The sequence below is a fragment of the Rhineura floridana genome, chromosome 13, assembly GCF_030035675.1.
Source record: "Rhineura floridana isolate rRhiFlo1 chromosome 13, rRhiFlo1.hap2, whole genome shotgun sequence".
Lineage (NCBI taxonomy): Eukaryota > Metazoa > Chordata > Lepidosauria > Squamata > Rhineuridae > Rhineura > Rhineura floridana.
In genome coordinates this window covers 8,037,757-8,062,621 of record NC_084492.1, presented here as the reverse complement: position 1 = coordinate 8,062,621, position 24,865 = coordinate 8,037,757, and the positions used below count along the sequence as shown (strand labels likewise).

Genomic DNA, 24,865 nt, shown 5'->3' with positions numbered 1-24,865 from the left:
ATAATAGCCACTAGAGTAAGTACCTTTAGAGGGCTGAGACAAATTCATAGATTATTGTCAACAGCTACTGGTCATCAGTGCTATATGGAACCTCCAGGTTCAGAGGAAGCGTAATTTTGAGTACCTTTTGCCTGAGTGCAACAGTGGGAAAGGACCTTGTGTTCATGCCTTGCGTGTGGATCTCATGGAAACATCTAGACTGGGCATTGTGGGAAACAGGATGCTGAACTAGATGGATCTTTGGTCTGATCCAGCAGGGCTGTTATCTTAATCTCTACCACTGTGTTCACAGTCTTTTCTGCCCTCTGTCCTTCAGTCACTTCGACAAGTGAGGATGAATGAAATCTTGCTCGATTACTCACGGGATGCAGCCCTCATCTTCATGTAAGTAAGACAAGTCACCAATCAACCAGTTTACAGGAAATGCACTGACTGTAAATGAAGCAATAGGGCCCTATCTGCACTATACATTTAAAGCAAGATCACAGCACTTTAAACACTCATGACTTCCCCCAAAGCATCATGGGAACGGTAGTTTGTTAAAGGTGATGAGGGTTGTTAGGGAACCCCTATTCCCCTCATAGAGCTACAATTCCCGGTTCCCTGGGAAGATGGGTTGTTGAACCACTCTGGAAACTGTAGCTCTGAGGGAAATAGGGGTCTCCTAACAACACTCAACACCCTTAACAAACTACAGTTCCCAGGATTATTAGAGGGAGGAAGCCATGACTGTTTTAAATAGTATACTACTTTAAAAAGATTTCCATCTTACTATATGCCGATGACGCGGCCTTATGCTCTCTAACAAAAATTGGCCTTAAAAGAATGATCCTAAAATTAGAGGAATATTGCCACTCCCAGAACTTAAAGATTAACCATTCCAAGTCTAAAATTATGGTTTGTGGCAAATTCATGAAAACTAAGAACTACTGGTCACTAAATGGGGCCCCTATAGAGCAAGTTTCCACCTTTAAATATCTTGGAATTCATTTATCCAACAGACTCTCTTGGGCTCCACAGCTAAAGGTAGCGATTCTAGCTGGTTCCCAAGCTTTAGGCCTTGCCAAAAGGTTTTTTTTCACTCAAGGAGAACAACTCATCCTCCCCATGATTAAAATATTAAAAACCAAAATACTCCCAAAAATTTTATATGGAGTAGAACTGTGGGGAACAACTGCTAGAACTAAACTGGAGCCAACACAAAATATATTCATGAGACAAGTGTTAGGGCTCCCCAAGGGGACTCCTTCTGCCCACCTCAGGGCAGAGTTAGGCTTACCCTCATTAGCAGCACGTATCAATTTAGCCTATATACGCTATTGGCTTAAAATCTCTAATATGGAGGATTCAGCCTTGATCAAGCAATGCTGGCTTGAACAATTACAGGCTGGTGGTTGGGCAACAGAGTGCCAGGTAATACTTTCCAAATATGATCTCCCCCAAGCCACACTTAAGGGACTTAGCAGAGGCGCCCTCCGTAACTGGATTTTTGATAGTGATGCCAGCCAAGACAGGATGTCCATAGTAACAGCCCCTTTTTCACCTTGGTACCCTCTTTTTAAACTTAACCATGTCATATCCAACTATCTTGTCTTGCTCGATAGAGCCACAATTAGGAAAGCATTCACAGCTCTCCGTTTTGAAGCTATGCCTACTGCCTACTTAGAGGGACGATACAATGGCACTCCATTGGTCCAACGCCAATGTATTTATGGATGTAAAGCAGTAGAGGAGCTAGCTCATTATCTACTTCACTGCCCACTTTACGAAGATCCTAGACGAAAGTTTTTAAAACAATTTTTAGATTTTTTAGCGCCTTGTACTGATTGTGAGATGATTAACTTGCTCCTTTCTGACAATTTTAATCTAATGACTCTTGCAGTCGCTAATTTCGCGCTCGCCGCCCAAAAATTGAGAGCAGCTTTTGCCAAAGAATCCCTGTTCGATATAGCTAATTGATGTTTCTTATTATGTTATGAATATCTGTATTAATATAGCTAATTGTTGTTTCTTTTATACTATTTAATATGTGCGTGAGGCCTATGGCTAAAAGTCACAATAAAGATACTACCACTACTTTAAATGTATAGTGCAGATGGGATCCTGTTGCTTCATTTTCAATCAGTGCATATCCTGTAACTTGCTGAAATCCCATAATTTTTCATACCAATGTTCTGGAGTGTTGTTTTTTGTCCAGCTTTTGTTGTGTTATAGTCCCTCCAGACAGCAATAGGCAGTAGCAATTGGGAAGCGTTGGAGAAAAACTAATTCAATGGAATGATATGCAGACACTCCAGTATAAATCCACCACCGTTATAGTGCTAAGAACATATTGTATTAAGAATACACCCACATCTGGAGGGACCTAACAAATGCAAGCTGCTCTTTTTTACATTTTTCAGAACCCTGCCTATAGGCAGAAAGGGGAGATGTCCCAGTAGCCTCTATATGGCCTGGTTGGAAACCCTCTCACAGGACCTGAGACCTCCCGTTATCCTGGCCAGGGGCAATCAGGAAAACGTCTTGACCTTTTACTGCCAATGATACTTGGACATCTGGACACTGGAGCAAGATGAAGGAATTTGAGGCCAGCTTTTGCTTTTAGGACCATGCCTGCCGGATGTTCAATTTCTGCTGGTGGAAGTCCGACAATAAAAGACTTGTGATGTAAAAGGAATATTCTTGAGCTATAACAATTCCCTTCTTCAAGGGTTTCAGGTCACCCACACAAGCGACTTGAGGAATAATCTGGCCAGTGATTTGGTGGATGGATTCTGGCGTTGCTGAAGCAAGATGGTGGCCGTATGTTCTACTTTACAGAGTCCTCTATTTGAAGGCATTTTAGTTGAATGGCTGCCCAACATAGATTAAAATATACAAGAGTGGGGGGCTGGGCTTGAAGCTGTTCCTCAGCACCTGGAAAGCAGACTTAGCAGGCACAGCAGTTATTTGGTCAGTCTTCTCCACTATGGTGAAATGGACTGTATTTCTATTTATAGTAATTCTTTCAAAATTTGCATCTATACATATAAATTGGAAAATGGACTGCCTTCAAGTCAATCCCAACTTATGGCTACCCTATGAATAGGGTTTTCATGGTAAGCGGTATTCAGAGGGGGTTTACCATTGCCTCCCTCTGAGGCTAGTCCTCCCCACCTGGCTAGGGCCTGCTCAGCTTGCCACAGCTGCACAAGCCAGCCCCTTCCTTGTCTGCAACTGCCAGCTGGGGGGCAACTGGGCTCCTTGGGACTCTGCAGCTTGCCCACGGCTGCATAGGTGGCAGGGCATGTAACCCTTGAGCCACTCACTGTGGGAGGTGATCTTTAGCTGGCCCTTGACACCCAGGAGACACGAGCGGGCATTTGAACTCTCAGACTCGGAACTCCCAGTCAGGCTCTCCTCCCCACTGTGCTATACCAGCTACTATACATATAAATCACCACACTGTATAACAATGTATGTCTTTTTTGACATAAGCAGCCACCCTATGAGGGGAAGGGAGGACCCATCCCCAAACTTGTGACTTGTATTTCCCAAGGTTCAGCAGCTTTGATGTCATCAGGGAGACCAACCAGTATTGATTAGCTCCACTTGACCATCCCATTGGGTAATCCCCATGAGAGTGCCAGGGCTGTGTTCAATATGCCCTCTGATGGGGTCGCTTCTCCATCTGTGAGGCTGGGCTGGGTGAGGAAACTTTTTCAGTCCAAGAGCTGCATTCCCTTCTTGGCGACATGCTCGTCATGAACAGGGCACAGGCAAAATCGGCAGAGCAATAAATCTAAACTGTACATTTGTACAGTAGGTCAGTTTCGACACACTGACACACATACCTCATCTCCATACAGGCAAGCAAGTGGCATTATTAGAGTGCAAGGCAAAAACACTCCACCCAGGCAAGAACACCTGGAATGCAAAGCAGGGCTAGTGAGTGGGGTCGTTTGGGGAGAGTTCTGAGGGCCAGATAGAGGCCTGGAGGGCCACGTGTAGTCCTGGGGCTCAACTGGTGTTAGTGGTGGGCAGTAGCGCCAGGTGGCTGGGTTTAGCTCACACTTTTCCCACAATCCCAACAGCGTATCATTTCAAAGTATTAACGGAAAATTAAAATGCTGGCTACACCTAGGTATCCAATGCTGCAATTTATTCTGTGGCCTTACAGGACCACCACCCCTCTTTAGAAGGCAATGTATATTGTTCCACTTGCTTACGAAATGTGCTAAGTCCTACTGCATTTGGGGTCCCTTCTGTTCATTGGGGTCCTGGACTACTGCCCCAAAGTCTTGCAATTAATGGTGCCAGGTCTTGGGTTTTTTTTTCCGTCCCCAACAAGGGGGTGGGCAGAGTAGGCATCTCAAAGGCTCTGGGATGATAAGATTCTGGATAACAGTTTGGAAGACTACCAGGAAATCTCTAATGTGCACATTCAACAGGTTTCCTAGAAAGGAGAAATATTTTCCTCCAACAGCCTGCAAGACCCGTACAAACAAGACCTACTGAGGTTTCCCTGCTTTTCATCTCTGATGACAGCTTCACGAAGCTCTTGTTATGACATGGCCCCTTCCTAGCTCGGCTCCCCTTGGCCTAGAACCAAAGCCTACAATCCTGCCAGGAGATCAGTGTGAAGTCTTGGCTGTGAACTGATATACAGCCGCAGGGCAACATGTGGAGCCTGCCAGAAAAAACACAGCACCTAATGCCAGCGGGGAAAACAGTTACTGTTGTTCAAGCAAGTAAAACAACTGTTTTTTAACCACATCCTGACCTCAACCCATCCAAGCATTAGCTTTTCTCACTATTTTCAGTGACAGATCACTGGGGAAAATAAACTGGTGCCAATGTACTCTTACGTCACTCCACATTTGTTGATGGTGCCAGCTCCCTCTGCCTTATTTTCCCCACCTGTGTGCCTGTCTCATCTGTCCACTTGCAAAATCCCAACCAGTGAATCAGGAAAAAAGGCCATAACCGGACCATACACTTATCGTAGATGGCTTCCTAAAAATATCTTGGGAGCTGTAGTTTAAGGGTGCTGGGAATTGTGGCTCTGAGGGGGCAAACTACAATTCCCAGGATTCTTTGGGGGAAGCCATGTGCTTTAAGTATATGATGTGGATGGGACTTGGGATTTGCAACAAAATGTTGCAGTGTGGAACGCTCCTGTTCAGCATTCCAGCCAGCCAGCCAGCCATAGCCTCTTCTAAGCCACTCCATTCTATTATCCTATATACAGGTTACGATAAAATGAAATGTTCCTACCTGCCCTTCAGGCGTAAATATGTGCTGGCCCCCTTGCTAAAACTCGCCCCTGCCTGTATTGTGATAATGTTCAGCTTGCGCCTGAAATCCCCTTAAGCATAGTTTGCAAGGCTGGGTGGAGGAGTGACGTAATATGTAAAACAAGGTTGTCAGTGGCTGCTGCCATTCAGAGTACCTATGTATTGAGCATTTATCCTGATTTGTTTACACAAAGATTGCTGGAAGATTACATAACATTGGCAGTTTATTGAGCATTCATTCCAATTGGTTTGCAGGAGATAATACAAGCAATTGTTATCCCAATAGCATTTTCCCAACACTTTCCTTATTATTGTGCAAGAGCTCCAAATCAACTGTAACTCTTCAACAAATAATAAAAAATATAAATGCAAAATACGGGCTGTACACCTAAATGGAATTTGATCGTCGTGTAATATAAGTATTAAAAATGCAAATTATATGTGTGCACATTCTTTATTTAGGAGTTTGTCAAACACATAACACAAACAATATAATATAAGGTTATAATATATAAATTAGATGTAACTCACAATAAGCAATTATTCTTTGCACATTTTCTTTGGTTTTTGTAAGAACAATCCATGTAAATCAAAAATTTAAACCATGTATAACACAAAAATATTAATGAAGTATAAATTTAGAAAAAGCACATTCAAAACATTTTTACACAATTTAATACTTGCAAAATCATCAATTACATCATTAAACGATAAACTGCGAAGCTTGTCGCTTTCAATGCACAAAATGCTTAGAGATGAAAGTTTCTCTTGATGTTGTGCGGTATTCATTTTTTATTCTCTTTAACCTGCTGAACGATCGCTCCCCTGAACAATTTGTAATCATCAGGCTAAGGAGTAATTGAAATACAGTTTCAACGTTAGGGAAGGCAGACTCTACTTTGTCCTCGATTAATATGTTGTATATATCCTGGCAAGTAAAATTTTTTGTGGGAAATTTTTCTTTATGTAAAGACAAAAGTGCTTCCCCATAGAAGTTTTCATCCACATCTTCAAGGTAATCCATCATTAACAGTTTTACATCTTCAAGATCTTTGTCAGATTCATCAAAATTTAGAAGAAATGAGAATTTTTGTGAAATATTCTCATAAACGTCTGCTCTTCTTTGTAAATTTGTTTCCAAGGAATCCATTATAGGAAAGAAGGATTCTATCCTAAATGTATCCCTTGAGGAAAGTTCATCCATTATTTCGGTTGCATTTCCATCATTAATTTGTTTTTTTCTACTCCTCTTATTTGCGCGTTTGTAGTTCACATGTGGCAAAATTTCCTTGGCCTAGTTTTCAAAATTATCAAAGTTATTTCTTGTTGCTTGCAAAACATGAGATAATGAGTTGTACAATTTCACACATGTACTCAATGATGTTTGCATATCTTGTAATGTTTTGCTAGTTTTATGGAACTGTTCCAATACAGAATTCCATAAAACTAGCATAAATGTATATTCCGATTCCTCCATTTCGTCCTGAATTACCCCGGCTTCCCTCTTGGTGTCACCGCTTTCATATTCATCATCTTGAATTTTATTTAAAGCACTATTAATTTCATCATAAGTGTTTAAAATTGCTGCAGTGGCTTTTGCATGTGCTTCCCACCTAGTACCAGCCAGACGTTTTGGTACAGTAGACTCAGAACCCAAACATGATTTTAAAATGGCCCACCTTTTTGTCAATGCAGAAAAAAAATGTATATATTTGCTGTACAACAGCGAAAAAATTCACTGCATCTACACAGCAATCAACTGCAGCTCGGCCTGCAAGGTTTAGTGAATGTCCAGCACAGGGAAAATAAACAGCATACTTGTTTCCATTTTTTTTTCTACATTCCCTTATATTTTCCAGACATGTTGGCTGTGTTATCCTAAGACTGGCCTCTACCCTTCTTAAAATCAATTTTACATTGATTTATAAGATAATCGAGGACCGTATTAGCTGAATTTTCTCCAGAATGGTTTTCAACAGGCAGGAACGTTAAAAAACATTCCTGAGGAGATATGTATCTTACTATGATAGTCAACTCATCAACATGTGACAAATCTGGTGTGGAATCAACAGACAAACTGAAGTAACCAGCTTGCCTCAAACCATCCAAAATAGGTTTTCTGACCTTTGCCATTAGGTCAACAATACAGTCACATACTGCTTTTGACAAATATGATGCTTTTCCAGAACCAGAACTTCCATAACATTCAATATGATCAGCAAGAAACAGATCAAATTTGGCAATGAGTTCTAATAATCTGAGATAATTTCCATTTTGCAGAGAATTAAACTTCTCTTCATCTCCCCAGAAAGGTAATCCACGTTTTGCTAACATGCATATTACTCCGACACGTTGAAGCAACTGTTGCCAATAATCTTGTTCTCTTTTGATTTGGTCTTCTAACTTTGGAGCATCAAGTGTTGTGACAGTTGAAGTAGATGACGTGGATGTGTGAGGTTTCTGATGCTGATAGTCCCCCACATTAATCTCAGTATCAGGTGTCGTAACAGTTGAGGTAGATGATGTAGATGTTTGAGGTTTCTGCTGCTGATGGTCAAGTCAATTATTATTGCTCTCAGCAGATGACATTTCTTTCATCACAGTGAACTAATTGTTAACTTCAGGCAAACTGGATGTTTGAGCTGCTAGTAACTGCTTCTTCTTCCTCTTTTGGTATCCACTTTCAAACCTTCTCTTCATTTTTAACCTAAATAATATTTCTATTAAACATAAAAAACCTAATTTGGCCAGCACATAATTTTCTTATACGCAATGAAAAATAAATAAGAAACAAAACTAATGGCTGGGATACTCATGTCCTTTTATAAGTCTTTAGTTATTCACAATTTTTTTTAAATTAAAAACGAGATAAATGCAAATCCACAAGGTGGACAAATGAATACAAGATGATAAATGGATAGAACAATTATTTTAAAATATTGGTTATAACAACATAAAAGGAACAGCAGTATCTATTTAACATGCGTAAAATCGATTTCATGATAAAATTGCTTCAAAAACGGTGTAATAGGTACATGAGCATCACAGTCACTGGTTTAATTTGTATAATAAGTTTAATCTTATTTTAATGTAGACTTTGTATGTTTTTAATTATATGTATTTTTTATCTGGAAGCCGCCATGAGTTCCAGTTTTGGAAAAATGGCGGAGTATAAATAAAGATAATAAATAATAATAATAATAATAATAACAACAACAACAATAACAATAACAATAATAATAATCCTAACTACAAAAAATAAGGTAAGGAATGTACCTTTTTACTTTTATTGCAAGATGCAAAGCTCATCAATACTTCACAACAGCGGTTCACATACAAAGTAAATCATATTTGTAATTGACTCAGATTCGCGTATATACACTACACGTATCAAATCACTGACCATACGCTCCACGCTCGGCTCCACGTATGTGCATTACTTACAGGGTTAGCGCAGTCAACACTGATGCCGTTCTATAGAATTGTTTACTGTTGTCGGCAAGTGAGCCGCAATGATATTCAATACCTACCAAAAATTATCTTCATTTTGTATGTTTATGGTTTCCTGGTGGCAATGTTGTAAACATTTTTTTTTCTTGCTTGCTTTCTAATGCAAGGACTCTCGTAATGTGAGGCCCTAAGCCATAGCTTGTTTAGCTTGTATATGAATCCAGCCCTGGCTCCGTGTCATTGGTGATTCCCTTCAACCCCATCCTGCTGAAAGGTGATCACTACCAGGGGCATAGGGTCTGCATGCACGTCCCCACATGTCATCCCCCTCCATAGCTCCCAGTTTGGGTGAATAGGGAATTAGGCCCCCAACCCCCTCCCATGTAGATTGGAAGGGCCATAAATCAGTGGAAAAGCATCTACTTTGCATGCAGAAGGTCCCTAGTCCAATCCCCAGCATTACCAGGTAGAGCTGTGAATTGTCCCCTGCCTGAAAGCCTAGAGAGCCATTGCCAGTCAGTGTACACAAGAGTGAGCTAAATGGACCAAAGTGCGACTCGGTATAAGGCAGCTGCCCTCATTCCTATTTAAATTGCCCCTTTATTCAGAACCATGAAGTCAGGAGCCTTGCTTTATTTTTAGAAGGGCCATAGCTCTGGGGCAGAGGACCTCCTTTGCATGCAAAAGCTCCCAGGTTCAATCCACAGCAACTCCAGGCAGGGCTGGGAAATTCCTGCCTGACACTCTGCAGAGCTGCTGCCAGTCAGTCAATACTGAGGTAGAGGAACCAATTCCGCCTCCTATGACACAGGAGGCCAGTGACGGTTCCACCGTGGCTGTAGGGGAAGGCCCTCATGCCACCATAATCCAGCCCATCCCAGTCAGTTACTGCTGTGTTTTGTTTTTTTTGGGGGGGGGGGGGAGAGGGACAATCCCGTGTGAGAGAGAATGTGGCATAATGGTTATAGTGTTGAATTAGGATCTGGGAGATCAGGGTTCAAATCCCCACTCGGCTGTAAAGCTCAAGATGCATTCTGCATCTGAGGGCCTTCTTTGTGTGCCCGTTCAGAGGTGCAGAGGGTGGTGACATGACAACAGGCCTTGTCAGTGGTGGTCCCCACCATTTATTGAACACTCTTCCCCAGGGAGGTACACCTGGCGCCGTCTTTAGGAGCCAGGTAAAAACATGCATCTTCTCTCCCACATTCAGCTCTCAATTTTGTAGGGTTTTTGATTTTGTAGCCTTTTTTAGTGGGTGGGCTGTTCCGCTACCTTTATATTCATGCGCTGTGCTTTTATTTATTTATTTATTAAATTTACTAGTCGCCGATCTGGCTGGCTGTCCAGCCACTCTGGGCGACGTACAAAATAAAAACATACAAATACATTAAAAATCTTTATGTTTTAGTTTTTTTATATTGGCTTTAATGTTTTTATGGACTGTAAGGTGCTTTGGGATCACCTTTGTGAAGAGAAGCAACTAATACATTTTATTATTATTATAAGGTAGGTTAGGCTGAGAGACTACCTTGGACCAGTCAGTCTCTCAGTGTAACCTACCTACCTCCTCCTCGTGACCTTGGGAAAGGGAGGGAAACCATGCACGCCACCCTAAGCTCTTTGGTGAAAAGGAGGAATCTAAATAAAATAAATAAATAAGCCCAGGCTTCAGAGGAGGCCTGCGATGCCCAGAAGCCGATAACCAGCCCGCCTTCCCTGCAGGGACTTTCACGCCGCCAAGCAGCCTCCTCCCCAGGAGCAGGCAGGCTCCAGGCATGACAGGGCCCTTGGGCACCAGCGTGCCCTGGGCTCCTCCGCTCCCCTTCCGCGATGCGTGGAAACAGCCGCGGGAGGGATCGCAGGACAGGAACTTCTGAGCTGCCCTCCGTCCCGTCCCATCCCATCCCATCCCCCCCACTTCACCTATCTTTCTGCTTTTTTTGCAGCTGTGCCAGTCTTCCACTCCAACATCCAGTCACATGAGATTTGTTAGGATATGCTGCCCAATCACATAGTATAGTAGTGAAGTGTGCTTGACTGCTGCTCTCTAGAGTATACCCCAGAATTCTCTGGCAAAATGTTAAGGATTCCTTGAAGACAAGTTGATATGGAAAGGGTACCCTAAAGAATTATATTGAAATTTATTGCCTTTGAACAGTTTTCTTTACATGCCTTACTGAAGTGCACCAGATTCACTCCCTTCTATAGGCTTCTTAAATTATCCAGCTTCTTTTTATACAGCCATGAGAGGGGCTGTATACTATAGCCAGTATGGATTTTTCGCATTCCACAATGTTAAATTGAAAATACCCTTCCATACCATTCTGCTGCTTCCCATAAGCTCATTAAAAACAAGGTCTTGATACCTTCCAAAAATTACCCAAACTGCAATCACTGTTTTTGTACATCCTTTTTATTATAAATGATCAAACTCTGTGGTGGTTCATGTCCATTTTGTGCCCTTTCTGGATAAAAGACAAATGACTTGACTTGTATGTAACAAATGCAAAATAACGTGTATGATTTGAGCAAATTTCTTGTTCATGTAGACAGCTTCCTGTACATTGCTCTTCCTGAAGTTCTATTTCCTGTCATTTGACCTGGAGCGGCTAGATAGAATATACATTAAAGATTCTCAGTCAAATAATGAAAGTACTTCAACATCATTATTTAAACCTTGTCACATTTGTATCTAAATAAATTTAACCTGCATTTGAAATTTCAATTAGACCAATATGCATATGGAGTTATGAAGTTTTTAATTATTCCACTAGTGAAACTGAAATTTCTCTAGTGAATATGCTACAAAATTAAACTCTGTATTCAGTCATCCAGCAACATCTGGAGGGCCAAAGGTTCCCCACACCTGCATTGGGGTAATACAAGCGTTCTTACCTACGAGAGCTGGAAAATGAACGGGAAGGCTTATGATTTCTCTCCCTTGACAGTGATCTCTCTCGCCTTCTCTCTCTAGAAAGGGACCTGTAAGAGAATATAGTAAGTTTCAAGTGACTCTCAAATAAAAATATATTTTATTACAATATAAATGTATTTTTGAAAACAATATATTCCAACTGAATCCTTGAACAAGACAATGCTTTTCTTTGTTATTCCCATACAGTTAGCTTAAATTCCCAATACTTAAAAAAAAAAAGATTCCAGTTAATGGCTATGACATGCAAATGCATGTGCACAGATTTTACTTTTTAACCAATGATATGCAGCGTCAATGTATTAACCTGTACAATAGTTGAAATCATGCTTGAAAAGTCTTGTTTTATTAAGCACCATTTTAGATGAATTCATAATTCAACACTGATACTGAAAAATTGATTCAAAACAAAAGATATTTTCTTGTATCATAGCATTTGATGCCAGAAAAACTCCAGAAGTGTTTAAAGGTGAAGTCAGATTAGGCTGTAATATTTTAATATTAAACATATTCTGCATGTACAAACATTGTTATGTAGCATACTGATAACTGTGGTGACAAAGCACATCTTCTTGAAAAGAGTTAAAGAGATTTATGGCAATTCAATTATACAATTTAATATTTAAGCTACCCTTTGGCAATAGTTTGAGCTATAAATACTCCATCTTTGTTATTTGATTTCTACATAGAGATGTGAAAGTCCAGAAAAATTCCGGGGAAAAACATTTCCCTGAATTCTCGTTTTCCCAAGGGAAAAAGGACCCCTCCATTTTTCCAGCTTCTTCCCACACCGTCAACATCTCTATTTCTGTACACCACTCTATTTTAAAAAGGGGGGCACTTATGATATAGGCAAGCTCTAGACAATTCAAATTCAACAACATGAATAGTTTACCTGCTGCGGCTTCTCCTTCGAGGAGATCTACAATCAAAAACAGAAAAGTGAGTATTTTCATCAATCCAAAATTACTGGGGTGAGGCAATTCCCAACTTTTCATATCACTGTTGGGCCCAGTGAATGTGCCAAATACATGGCACCCATCGTCCAGCCAAATGGAAAGATTCAGGCATTAAAAAACTTAAGTGTGATCAGCACGCTTCCAAACCATGTGTTTGCTTGAACTAACGCATCGGAAGCAAACCTGTCCAATGCAGCACTTCCATCACAACTAAATTCACTGCCTAGAACACTATACTAATGTCCCACAAGTAGTCCCAAAATTGGTATAGACCAGCATTTTAGAACCCATGCAAGGTAGAGTCCTCAACAGGACGTAAGGTATCAAGTGAAAGACTAATGCACAGTGACAAGCCATTAGACACCATTAGAAATGCACATTTGTGAATGTAAAATTTTAAAATGTCATTGTGTGTTTAGTCTAAGGAACCTTAGTTTGCCCAGTTTATCCCAAAAGTAATTGTTTTAAGTTTTAAAAACTGTTAGTAAAACCATTTAAAGGTGAAAGGAAGTGGCAGATTTTGGCAAGGAAAACCTGTTAGCAATTAAGTGTAGTTTGCCATCTCACATGCAAATATAGTGCAGTTTAGTTTCTTATACTAAGTTTCCTTAACACCCTTAAAAGTTTTATTCAAGCAACATAATGTATTTACCACAAAATTACGCACAGCCAGCCTTTGATTGAGAAAAAATAATTACTTATAAGCCGCTTACTCCTTATTTTAACCAGCAGTAAACTGTATAAGCAGGAAAAACTTACTAGTTTTTGGTTTCAACAAGCTAGAAATGGTGAGGTGAGGCTGCTGGACTGACTGCCAAGAAGAATTTGCTGAAAAGGTTTTGCCAGATGTTGCGTTGTATTTAGTTGGTTGGCGAAGGGGGCGTTGTGGATTTTTCCTGCTTTTTTGTTAGCCGAAGGCTGCTGCTGTAGTTGTTGTGAAGACATTTGGTAAATAAACAGCTGAGCTGAATGGCCGGGAATGTGTGGGCGGTCGAGGTGGCTGCTGCCGATTTGGTTAAGATTGGAGAGAAGGCTGAGAGAAAACAGCATGCTCGGGAACCAAAGGGCGGTGCAACCTGACGACTGGCCATGCCTGGGTCATGTGAAATGACACCAGCCAAGCTGAATGGGGCGCGCTGGTCACATGACGCTGAAAGGGCTAGTTGACTGGCTAATGCAGACTCAGAGGGTGGTGAGAAGAGACATGATGGTGACTCTGTAATGGGTTCATTTTTATTAATAGATGGACCAAAAAAGCATTAAAAATGGAAAACAAGCCATCAGTACAACCATCTATTAGCTAACAAATACTCCTGTTGTGTTCTACAGTGAAAGTATGGACTTGTATCTTGTATGGACTTCATTCACCTGCAACAGGTTAAGATAAGCCCTTGCAGAAATAAAGATTTTAAGTATTGAAATGAATACTTAACACCCAAACAACTTGTCAGGGTCAGAGAATCCATTACCATGTAAAAATCTGCTTTATTTTGCAATTATTGCAGTTGAGTTTTGTGGTTATAATTCAATAGTTTTACTACTGTCAAATTTAGCTAAGCAACTGTTCATTGCTTCAGAGTTCTTAAAACAGTTGCCTGCCTGGCATTACTTGTGCTAAAATGGAAAAAAACTCGAGTGGAAAAAAGTCAAGATGTTGTATGGAATGTTTACCACGATGGTGTAAAGAAAAGCAAAAAACCAAGTAGGAGTACTGGGAAGAAAAAGGAAGCAAATAGGAGATGAACAGATTTCAGAAGGAAAGAATCCATGTTAGAGGGCACTATCAACTGGTATACACCTAAGGATAAAAGTCAGTGTTCAACACAATGTATCTCTCTAACACGTTTAATGCTTTATAATTTGATGAACTGGATATTGACACCAATCAATTTTTTAAAAAGTCAATTATGCCATATTGGTAATACTGCCAACATCTCTATGCAAGTTCTTTGATCTTAAATACCTGCGGCGAGGCAGAGGACTTCTCCTGCGATAGTCATCTCGGGGACGCCTACCCCATGAGGGAGGTGGACCACGGTTCCGGCTACGTTTTTCACCATTGGATAGTTCCACCCTGACACGACACCCACACAGTGTTCTGAGAGGCAAAACAAGCACTGTTAGTGCTAACAATAAAAGTACGCAAAACACTTCAACAAATTTGGAAAGAACCTCTGCACCTGTATCTTGTATTTCCCAAGATAATTAAACTTTGACAGAAAACACTACAAACCAGTCCGGTGGTTTTTGTTTTGCTGAACTGGAAATTAGACTATGTCATGCCACCTTGCCAGCCTTGCCTGGCCTGCATTTAAAATGCTTATGCAAAGCCTTGTGGGGATTTTTCCTCTGGACATCTTTTTCTGTAACCTGGTTTTGCCTCATCGCTGCGACTTGGCAATTTACAACACCAGCTGTATGAGATTACAAGCTGGCTTCACACCTTGTTATCAGTAGAAGGGGCCTGGTTCCGTCAAGGCCATAAAATTCAAGGAACTGCCTTGGGAAACCAAGTGCCTGGTGTTGTGGGAACATCGTTTTTTCATCCTTTTGATAATATCTCAATTGGTTAATTGTCTCTGGCTGGGCAGAAGATTTCTTCCATAAGAAGGAGCTCAGAACGTTTTTGTCCCACTTTGTGAGTACCACCTTGTCACATAGGTGATGCTCTGTTGTGGCTCCATTTCCATCCTGACTCGCAATTCCCTGAGGGGAGAAGGCTATTCATCTATAGATCCTATGGTCTGTAAGTATAGGTTAGGCAAGAAAGCTTTGTTATTTTTGATTTGCGCCAAAAACTATCTTACTTGTATTTCTTACCAAACTTTACCCTGTTTGGGCGTATGGTAACAGGATTCAATTTGCTGCTAAACCTTATTTTGTGCACCTCTTTTTTATCTGTAATACTTTTATGCTTTTCTTATTCTTTTTAATAAACTTTAATTACTTTAACCAACATGTGTTCACTTGAGAGGGGGGTCAGTTCCTAAATTCAGTCCTTACCATTTGACTACAAACTACCGTGTAACAAAAGAACATTTTACCTGAGGCTCTGGAAGGGGCAAGGAGTGTATCTAGGCTTTTGCTCTGAGAAGCTCTGGTGCTTAACTGGGCTCTGAGGTTCCCTTCACGGTTAACCAGCTAGAAGGGTGGTGGCAGTTACTACCTTGCAGGGTTGGTGTGAGTGTGCACAACCTTGGGAAACCAGGATTTGCTGGGATCAATTGCCCAAGGCTGGGGATTGACTCCTGGGACAGTGAGAGCAGTCAGGGGGAGGCCTCCCGCTTTCACTACAGACTAGAGACTAGTATATCATTTTTAAGAAGCAGTCAGCACTTAAAAACTGCTTTGCCAATATAGAATGCATATTTGGCTCCAATTTTAATGTTTCCTATAGACACCAAAATACAAATGTTTTTAAACCAACGTTTATACTGTCTGTAGTATGACTGGAGTGCAAAATTTTAAAAGCTCAAGAATGATATGCAACATGCTTAAATTGAAACTCTATTACGCAAACTAAGAATCCACTCATCTTTGCACAAATCTAACAGATTGTTAGTATGAATTACTCTTCCTTGAAAGAAATCAGTTCTATTTCTTATATATTCACATAACAAAGCTGGGCTATTTGTAATCAAGAAAACCAGGCACTTGAAAAAAATTTTTCAACAAGTCTATTTTCCAACATATTTTTCTGTATTGTTAATATAACTAATTAATTTGTGTATTACATTTCTAGATCTTAATACCCATATATGAAGGCCTCAACCCAAATGTATGTGAATCTTTACCTCCCATCTAGTTCTCTGACAGCATCAGCAGCATCACGTGGGTCTTCAAATTCAACGAAAGCAAAACCAGGGGGATTCCTAGCAACCCACACACTACGCAGTGGTCCATAGTATCCAAATGCTCGTTCCAATTCAGTTTTGTTGCCATCGTTCCCAAGGTTACCTACATAAACCTTGCAGTCCAGCGGACACGAATCACGATGCATCTCTGAAAGGAACGCAAGAGAAAAACTTGTCTGCCTTCTCTTTGTAATATTTACCATGCAGCGGGGGAATTTTTTGATCAGTAATTCCCAAACTTCTTCCCTCACAGTCCACAAAAATTGCTGAGGATCTTGGTGGACTGCTAAACGATTTTTCTGCCTGTTGTTGTAACAGCAATTCTATAGAATTCAAATTGTAATACAATAAAATACAGTATAAGCAATAAAGAAGCAATAAAAATAATTAAAATAACTAAGAATATTCAGAGTGATGGATAAACGAAGGGAAGCCGCCGCCGTTGGGACGGGAGGCCTCATCAATGCCCACCTCCGGGCCCTCAAGCCGTCCCACCAACCGTACTACCGCCGTCGCGCGTGCGCAGCTTGGAAAAGCCCGCGCGCTCCTCCTGCTTCCTACCGCCCTCGGCTGGAGCTTGCGATGTCCACGTGACCACACAGGGCTCGCACAAACCCTCCCGGATGCGAAGTCTCGCGATTTCCTTGGGAATCTCGCGAGACGCTGCTTGACTCAGAAGATAGACGGTACTGCGGGAGGGGGTTGGCCTCACACAATGTGCATAGGTAATCCATGAGTTTCGTTACGAGGCAGTTAAGCATTTAAAATGTTTGCTGCTCCAAAGACAAGGAATTGTGTCGAACTAAGACTTAGGTTGGGGAACCTTAGGCCTGCCAGTTTTTTTTCCGAACTACAACTCCCATCAGCCTTAGCAAGTATGGCTAATGGCCAGGAATGATGAGAGTTGTAGTTCAACAACATCTGAAGGGCCAAAGCCCACACACACAGGATACTGCCTTAGTTAAACTGTTGAATTTGCTCCCAGAAGAGGCTGTGATGGACCCCAACTTGGATGGCTTTAAAAGAGCATTAGACAAATTCATGGAGGATAAGGCTATCAATGGCTTCTAGCCATGCTGGCTATGCTCTGCCTCTGTAGGTGGAGGCTGTATAATTTCAAATACCACTTGCCGGAAACCACAGGAGGGGAGAGGGCATTCAGGTCATGCTTGCAGGCTTCCTGTGGGCATCTGGTTGGCCACTGTGAGAACAGGATGCTGGACTAGACGGGCCACTGGCCTGATCCAGCAGGTTCTTAAGTTCTTAGACCATGGAGTCTGTCTAGCTCAGTATTGTTTACACTAACTGGCAGTAGATCCCCAGGATTTCAGGTAGGGGCCATTCCCAGCCCTACTTGGAAATGTCAAGGATTAAACATGTGACCTCCTGTATGCAAAAGCACTTAGCTATAGCCCTTCCTCCTGAATAAAGGGGCAAAGTACGTACGCTATTGGGCCTGACCAGGAATGGTCCCTTGACTATATAAATTTCTCTCTCTCGCTGTTGGTTGTCTTCAACTAAGTCCTACTCAGAGTACACCCATTGACATTAATGAACCTAAGTGAGTCATGTCCATTTATTTCAATGGGTCTATTCTGAGGAGTAGCATTGGTGGTTTTATGCTTGATCACAATCATTAGTTCGTTGGACTTCTATTTTTCAGTTACCCTGCAGCCTTCTATTTTTCAATTACCCTGCAGCCTTCTATTTTTCAATTACCCTGTAGCCTGGTGCCCTCCAGAGGTTGGACTACAACTTCTGTTAGCCCTAGTCAGCATGTTGTGTTTTCACATGGGGGGGCTGCTTTGTTCCTAAAAACACACATTCACAAACAAAGGACATAACACTATACACTGCCTCCTTCATGATACAGTGTGTGTGTGTTTCATCATGTGCTATTTCTGTGCATTCCTACATGTTCGCAATGTTTCAAGATTGCATCAGCCATTTAACCTGAAAAAAAAGATCCTTTCTTGAGCAATGTGAAACAAACACCTGTTAGCTCTGTGCAGGGTTCTAAGAAACTTGCTTTGGGGATTGCTGATAACAGGCTGGAATAGAAAACTCATCTGTTAGATTTTTCCCAAGTTGCACCTGTTTAACAGGTATGGCACCTATTTGCCCAGACATCGTCTCTACAAGAGCAGTCATTGCTGGCAAGTCATTGGTTTCCAACCAAACAGTGGTTTCCAACCAAGCAATTTTCTGAGGTTTCTAGAAAGCAGTTTTGAGACCATAGGGACATAGGGAGCTCCCTTATAATGAGCCAGATGATTAGTCAATCCAGGTCTGCATTGTCTACAATGAATGGCAGCAGCCCTCCTAAGTTTCAGACAAAGGTCTCTCACAGCCCTACCTGGAGATGCAGGGGCTGAACTTGGGATTTTCTGCATGCAAAGCAGATGCTCTACCACTCTTATGGCCAGTAAGACTACTCATTACACATATTTTGCTGTCAGGACATTGGCTGTACAAGACTGTCCCGGGGACCCTTATTGAACAGTGCCTGTGTGACATCACTCCCCAGCACATAAATACAAACTATCAACAAATGCACAATATCAGTCATTTGCATTTACCATTTTGAAACAGGATATTATTCCCCTCCTCTCTGTTTTCTCCTATATGCTCATATGCTCCAACACTGTAGCTCAGGGATGCAATTCTGAGTGTGTGCCAAACTTGGTGATCAGCCTGGAAGGAAGGAGAGTTGGAGACTTCAGTGCAGTAGTGAGGGGGAGAGTGAAATCCTATTCTTGCTGACCCCTTCCCAGCACATTAGTAATCTATCAATCACTTGACAAGTTTGAGCAATCAGGAAATCCCCCTTCTCTGACCCTTTTTTCTTCCTGAAAACTATGTTCTCATATACTCCAGTAATTTAGCACAGGGTTTCTCAAACTTTTTTCTCTGTGGACCACTTGAAAATTGCTGAGGGTCTTGGCTGGCCACCTATAGATTTTTCTTGTTGTAGCAACCGTAATGCACTGTGCTAGATACTCAGGGCCGGCTCCAGGAATACGGGAGCCCTTGGGCATTAGCCTGCCCCGGGCCCCTTTGCTTCCCTTCCGCGATCCTGAGGATCGTAAGACGAGCTTCTGAACCGCCCGCCATCCCCCGCCATCAACCAAGATGGCGGCAGAGGCTTCAGTCCCTTACGGAAACCTCGGCCACCATCTTTATTGATGGCAACCCTGTACGAACAGCAGAGAAAGGTAGGTGAAGCGTGGGGGATGGAGGGCGGCTCGGAAGCTCGTCTTGCGATCTGCGGGATCGTGGAAGGGGAGCGGAGGGCCCCTCAGGGCCCCCCCAGGGGCTCCTAGAGCTGCGGGGCCCTTGGGCCAGTGCCCAACCTGGCCGCCCTTTGGAACCGGCCCTGGATACTGTTTGATTTTTAATTTGCAATTTTATTGCTTCCATACAATTTGAATTGTAATATAATAAAATATAAGAAATAAAAGAAGCAATTAAAATGCAATTAAAAATCAATATATTTAGTACAATGGATGTGTGTCATCGCTTGTCTCCAGTCCACACACATGCCGCAGACCACCTGATTGAAGCATGTAGAGCAATGGTGGCCTGCAGACCACCGTTTCGAAACCCCTGTTCTAGCACAGAGATGCAATTCTTTGCATCTATAAAACATGGTGGTGTTTGATATTAAAGGAGATAATTGGAAGGATGGAGAGAAAGAGACCTGATGAGTGGAGTATTGACAGGAGAGAGGGGGATCCTGTTCTTGATGATCTCACTCCCACTTAGTGCTTAATTAAGAAACATCAGGTTCAAGCCTGCCTGAGCATGAAGGAATCTGGCTTATACCAGGTTGGACTGTTTGCCCGTCTCTGGCCCAATATTATCTACTCAGATTGGCGGTGGCTATCCAGAGTAGCCTCAACCAGAGATCTTTCCCATTACCTCCTTACTTGGGACCCCTCCACACACACTTTTTATTTTGTATTCATAATGATTTGCGCTCATGATGGCATCAGGACAGTTATACACGATCCCACTTTCAATACTGTTTGCACCTACAAAAGTTTTGGGGTGGACATACTGCTTCAATTCCAATTGGTGCTGCCCTGTAACTTTTTATACCACAAATACTCTAGATTGGGGGGGTTTGTCCCAATTTTTTTGTGCACTATAGTGCAAGAGCGCCCTTCTAGATGGCAACAACGTTGTAACACTGGGGAAGCACTGCAGAACTAATAAGTGGAATATGTGGACACTCCAGTATAAATCCACCATTAATGCAATATTAGTCAGTGACATGTTGAGGAATGCACCCACAAAAAATATAATTACCAGTTTGGAGGGGCCCATAACTTAAGCAAAAAAAAACAGAAAACAGCAGAGAGATCCCAGGGATCAAATAATGGTCCAACACTGGCATGCAAAGAATGATCATTTGGGGGTCCCCAGGGCTGTGGGACCCTAAGGTTTCGTTCTAGCTGCACCACTGGCTTTAACTCAGTGAGGAACCACGTGTTGAAAAGGGTGTTATGCAAGCTGTTCTTCCCCTAATCCTGCTTCTGGGGTTGTACACATCTCTGTATTAGAGAGTGGGAGAAGAGGGCTGGCTTTCATTCCCTTCTCCCCTGCAAACAACTGTTCAGCATCACTGCTTGACAGGCTAATTTTTTATTTTATTTATTACATTTATATTCCACTTGTCCTCCAAAAAAAGCAGGCCAGGGCGGCTTCTTTGTGCTTGCCATGTTGCTGGGGGCACACACATTTTTTAATCAGCAGCACTGCTAACATTTTTTGGGGGGGGAATGTGCTGGGTGACAGTAAAAACAGCCAAATGCATAACGCTGCTGCCAAATAATCTTTTTTTCCTATCGAGGGCCACACTCCCTCAGGGGTAATCTCATAGGGGCCACATATTGGAGGGGGTGGATCCAACAGGGGTTTATCTCTTTTTACCACTTCCTTCTCTCCATCATTTTCTCCTTGTTACCCCCCCTTCTTTCTTAAAGGGCATGAAAGTATGCCAAGGGCCACAGATTGCCCAGTCCTGTTCTAGAATCTAAGAGCCCAGCTGCGTCAGACTAAAAGCCTCTAGAAAGAGACCTCTCCTGCTGTTGTTCCAAGGCAACTGGTATCCCAAGGTATTCAAGGTTAAGGAAGTATAATAGTGGTTAGATGGAATAGGAAAGAGGAGGCAGATAACTGTAGGAAAAAGCTGTACTTGTCCCAAGAGTATGTTTAACAATGAATAAACAGTAGGAGATAAAGTACATTCTATTACAGTTTTATTTCTTTCCAGGGCTTTTAAAAAATTATTTATTTAAAGTTAGGTTATCATACTTTGGGCACATAATGAGAAGACATGATTCGCTAGAAAAGGCAATAATGCTGGGAAAAACAGAATGGAGTAGAAAAAGAGGAAGACCAAACAAGAGATGGATTGATTCCATAAAGGAAGCCACAGACCTGAATTTACAAGATCTGAACAGGATAGTTCACGACAGATGCTTTTGGAGGTCACTGATTCATAGGGTCGCCATAAGTTGCAGTTGACTTGGAGACACATAACAACAACAAATTTCTCCAAGTATGTTTATAGTTATGTTTATAGTTTACTTCCCTAGTTCAAATATATATAATGTTTCAATTTTAATGATCACCTTAATGGATGACCTTGCTGGATGCCCAGAGGAAGACAAACAACCTCGAGGGGCTTTGGCCAATCTGCCTTGGGGGGAAATTCCTTCCCGACCCCAAATGTGGTGGTGAGTGCTACCCTGGGCCCATGGGCAAGGGACCTAAGTAAGCGAACTACCCCTGGCACCCCCTCCCCCTGCACCCCCACTTGCTTGCTGCTGCCCTGAAAGCTCAATTGGTGTCTTCCATGGGAATATATCCAGAGTAGAGGGTGCAATGTAGAAGCCGATTTCTTTTTCACTTCTGCTAAGTGCTGGTGAGCTGGTCTGAGTATTGCCTCCAGAGGACCCAGCAAACCCACACTTCACTGCCAACAATGGCAAATCAGTAAGCTGGTTCTTCTTACTCTCTCCTCATTGGTCGGCCGTGGCTGGTTCTGCTGTTTTATCCTCGTGAGCATGCACATTGCTAGCATTCCCTCATCCTGACCGTTCACTTCCTAAATCCTTGCTGCTTTGAAAGAACTGGCTTTGCAGATTCCTGTGCTGCTCCCCTCCCCAAAGACCAACCTCAAGGGCAGTCCCACATAGAGCACATTACAGTAATCCAGTCTGGAGCAGGGCCGGATTAAGCTGAGGAGGGCCCCTAGGCTGATTGGTGTTTGGGGCCCTCTTCTCCCTAAATTTCCGCTTTTTTTCACACAGGTTTGCCATCAATCAAAATGGTGGCCGAGGTTTCACTAAGGAGCTGAAGCCTCTGCTGCCATCTTGGTTGATGGCAGCAATGCAAGCACGTAGCATGCATGCATGCCATTAACCAAGATGGCGGCAGAGGCTTCAGCCCCCTAGGGAAACCTCGGCCACCATCTTGATTGATGGCAAACTGCAAAAAACAGTGGAGAAAAAGGTAAGTGAAGCGGGGGGATGGTGGGCAGTTCGGAAGCTCTTGTCCCGCAATAATTTTTTTTTAGCTTATGCAAGGGCCCCCAAGAGCTCCGGGCCCCTAGGCTTCAGCCTACTAAGCCTAATGGATAATCCGGCCCTGGAGGTTACCAGTGCGTGGACAACAGTGGTCAGGCTATCCTGGTCCAGAAACGGCTGCAGCTGTCTTACCAGCCAAAGCTGGTAAAAGGCACTCCTAGCCACAGAGGTCACCTGGGCCTCTAGCGACAAAGTTGGATCCAGGAGCACCCCCAGACTACAAAAGTTATTTCTCTTATCACTATATAACAGCCAGTCTCAAACACCTGAGATTAGAAGGAAGAGTTTAATGATGACATGTATGTTTCTCTGTTATACCAAGGATTGCTTCAGCTCATGTGGATGGGAAATCACAGCCCATGTCTGTGCACTGGCAAGGAAGATGGTGGGTCTACAGAGCGGGTCAGCAGCCTGGATTCACAGGGGCCTGGGTAGATGGACAACCAGCAATTCAGCTGTGTGAGAGATATGGAGCGATGAAGGGAAACCCTTGAGCAGAAGCCCCATTGACCCAGGGCTATCCACACCTCTGTCCCACTAGGCTCCACAAATGTCTGTTTCTGCCCACTCTTAATCCCAGCCATGCTTAGGCATCATATGGTTACAGTGTCCTTAAGCACTGCAGTGGCTTGTTGCCTTTTCCTTTAGCCAAACCAGATCTATTTGACCCACCAAGTAAGACTCAAATCTGTTAATAGGGGAAGCATTCCTCACCTTTAGACAGAAAAGATCATGTTGTTTTATTCCGCCTGAACTATTATAAGCCGCTCCTACACTGTGGGGATTGACAGGACATAAGTAAGGTTGCATACACACTTATACATTTAAAGTGCATTGAAAGCCCATTATTTTGCCCGAAGAGTCTCGGGAAATGGTAGACCTGTGAGTGGTAAACTACAGTTCCCAAGATCCTTTGCAGGACTACGACGTGGGAGACCAGGGTTCGAATTCCCACATAGCCATGAAGCTCACTGGGTGACCTTGGGCCACTCACTGCCTCTCAGCCTCAGAGGATGGCAGTGGTCAACCACCTCTGAACACTGCTTACCTTGAAAACCCTATTCATAGGGTCATCATAAGTCGGAATCAACTTGAAGGCAGTCCATTTCCTTCAGTGCAGTGATGCAGCCTATGTTATGTTGGGATATTATTTATTTATTTATACTTATTTATAATACCTTTTTTAAAAATAATTTTTTTTTAAAATTGGGAGGGCCAGCATCACACGGCGGCATCTCCGTGCAGGTGCCAAAAGCCCACCACTCTAACGTGAATGAATAAAAAATGTCAGAATGAGGGAAATTATCTCATAATGTAAACCTGTCCCACGACATGACACTAATCTCTCACTTTTGAGCTCATGTGTGTTTGTGTAAGAGAGAGAGAGAGAGAGATCTTAGTGGTAGAGCACACGCTTTGCATTGAAAAAAACTTTAAAAATCTGTCTCTGCTAGGAACCACAAGTGAAGAGAGCACTTCAGCTTCTGCTTGTGGCTGTATGATAGGCATCTGGTTGGTCACTATGAGAAGATAGTGCTGGATTAGATGGGCCCGTGGCCTGATCCATTAGGGTCCTTCTTATGTATGTTCTTATGTTCAGTCCCTGGCATGTCCAGGTAAGGCTGCAAAATACCTATGCCCAGGAGCACCGCCAGTCAGTGTGCAAAGGACGGAACTAGATAGTTCAATTGTCAGACCGCCAGAGTCAGTGTATTTTTGCTTACTTACATACTGTCTCAAAGTGGCATATATCGTTCTCCATCCCCTTCCATTTTACCCTCACAACAACCCTGTGAGG

General features: G+C 42.5%; 2 protein-coding genes across 6 annotated transcripts in view; one reads left to right on the top strand and one right to left on the bottom strand.

Moving 5' to 3' along the window:
* SLC12A3 (solute carrier family 12 member 3) overlaps nucleotides 1-2,659 on the top strand; it is a 50,382-nt gene extending 47,723 nt beyond the window's left edge. For all 4 annotated transcript variants that reach the window (XM_061593698.1, XM_061593700.1, XM_061593699.1 and 1 more), the window contains 2 exons: nucleotides 317-384; nucleotides 2,403-2,659. In XM_061593698.1, coding sequence (XP_061449682.1) covers nucleotides 317-384; nucleotides 2,403-2,544 — 210 coding nt within the window. In that variant the 3' untranslated portion in view covers nucleotides 2,545-2,659. The remainder of the gene's footprint in view (nucleotides 1-316; nucleotides 385-2,402) is intronic.
* Nucleotides 2,660-11,121: 8,462 nt separating this feature from the next.
* On the bottom strand, nucleotides 11,122-17,065 carry LOC133369034 (serine/arginine-rich splicing factor 3-like). 2 transcript variants are annotated; one of them, XM_061593858.1, is made up of 6 exons: nucleotides 16,943-17,065; nucleotides 16,412-16,619; nucleotides 14,581-14,715; nucleotides 12,554-12,580; nucleotides 11,622-11,708; nucleotides 11,122-11,335 (listed from the first exon to the last, which is right to left on the bottom strand). In XM_061593858.1, the coding sequence occupies exons 2-6, from the start codon at nucleotides 16,615-16,617 to the stop codon at nucleotides 11,308-11,310; spliced, it is 483 nt and encodes a 160-aa protein (XP_061449842.1). In that variant the 5' UTR covers nucleotides 16,618-16,619; nucleotides 16,943-17,065; the 3' UTR covers nucleotides 11,122-11,307. The 2 variants fall into 2 exon arrangements, with proteins under 2 accessions (XP_061449842.1, XP_061449841.1); XM_061593857.1 differs by lacking the exon at nucleotides 16,943-17,065 and having other exon boundaries at nucleotides 16,412-16,936.
* Between the last annotated feature and the right edge of the window lie 7,800 nt (nucleotides 17,066-24,865).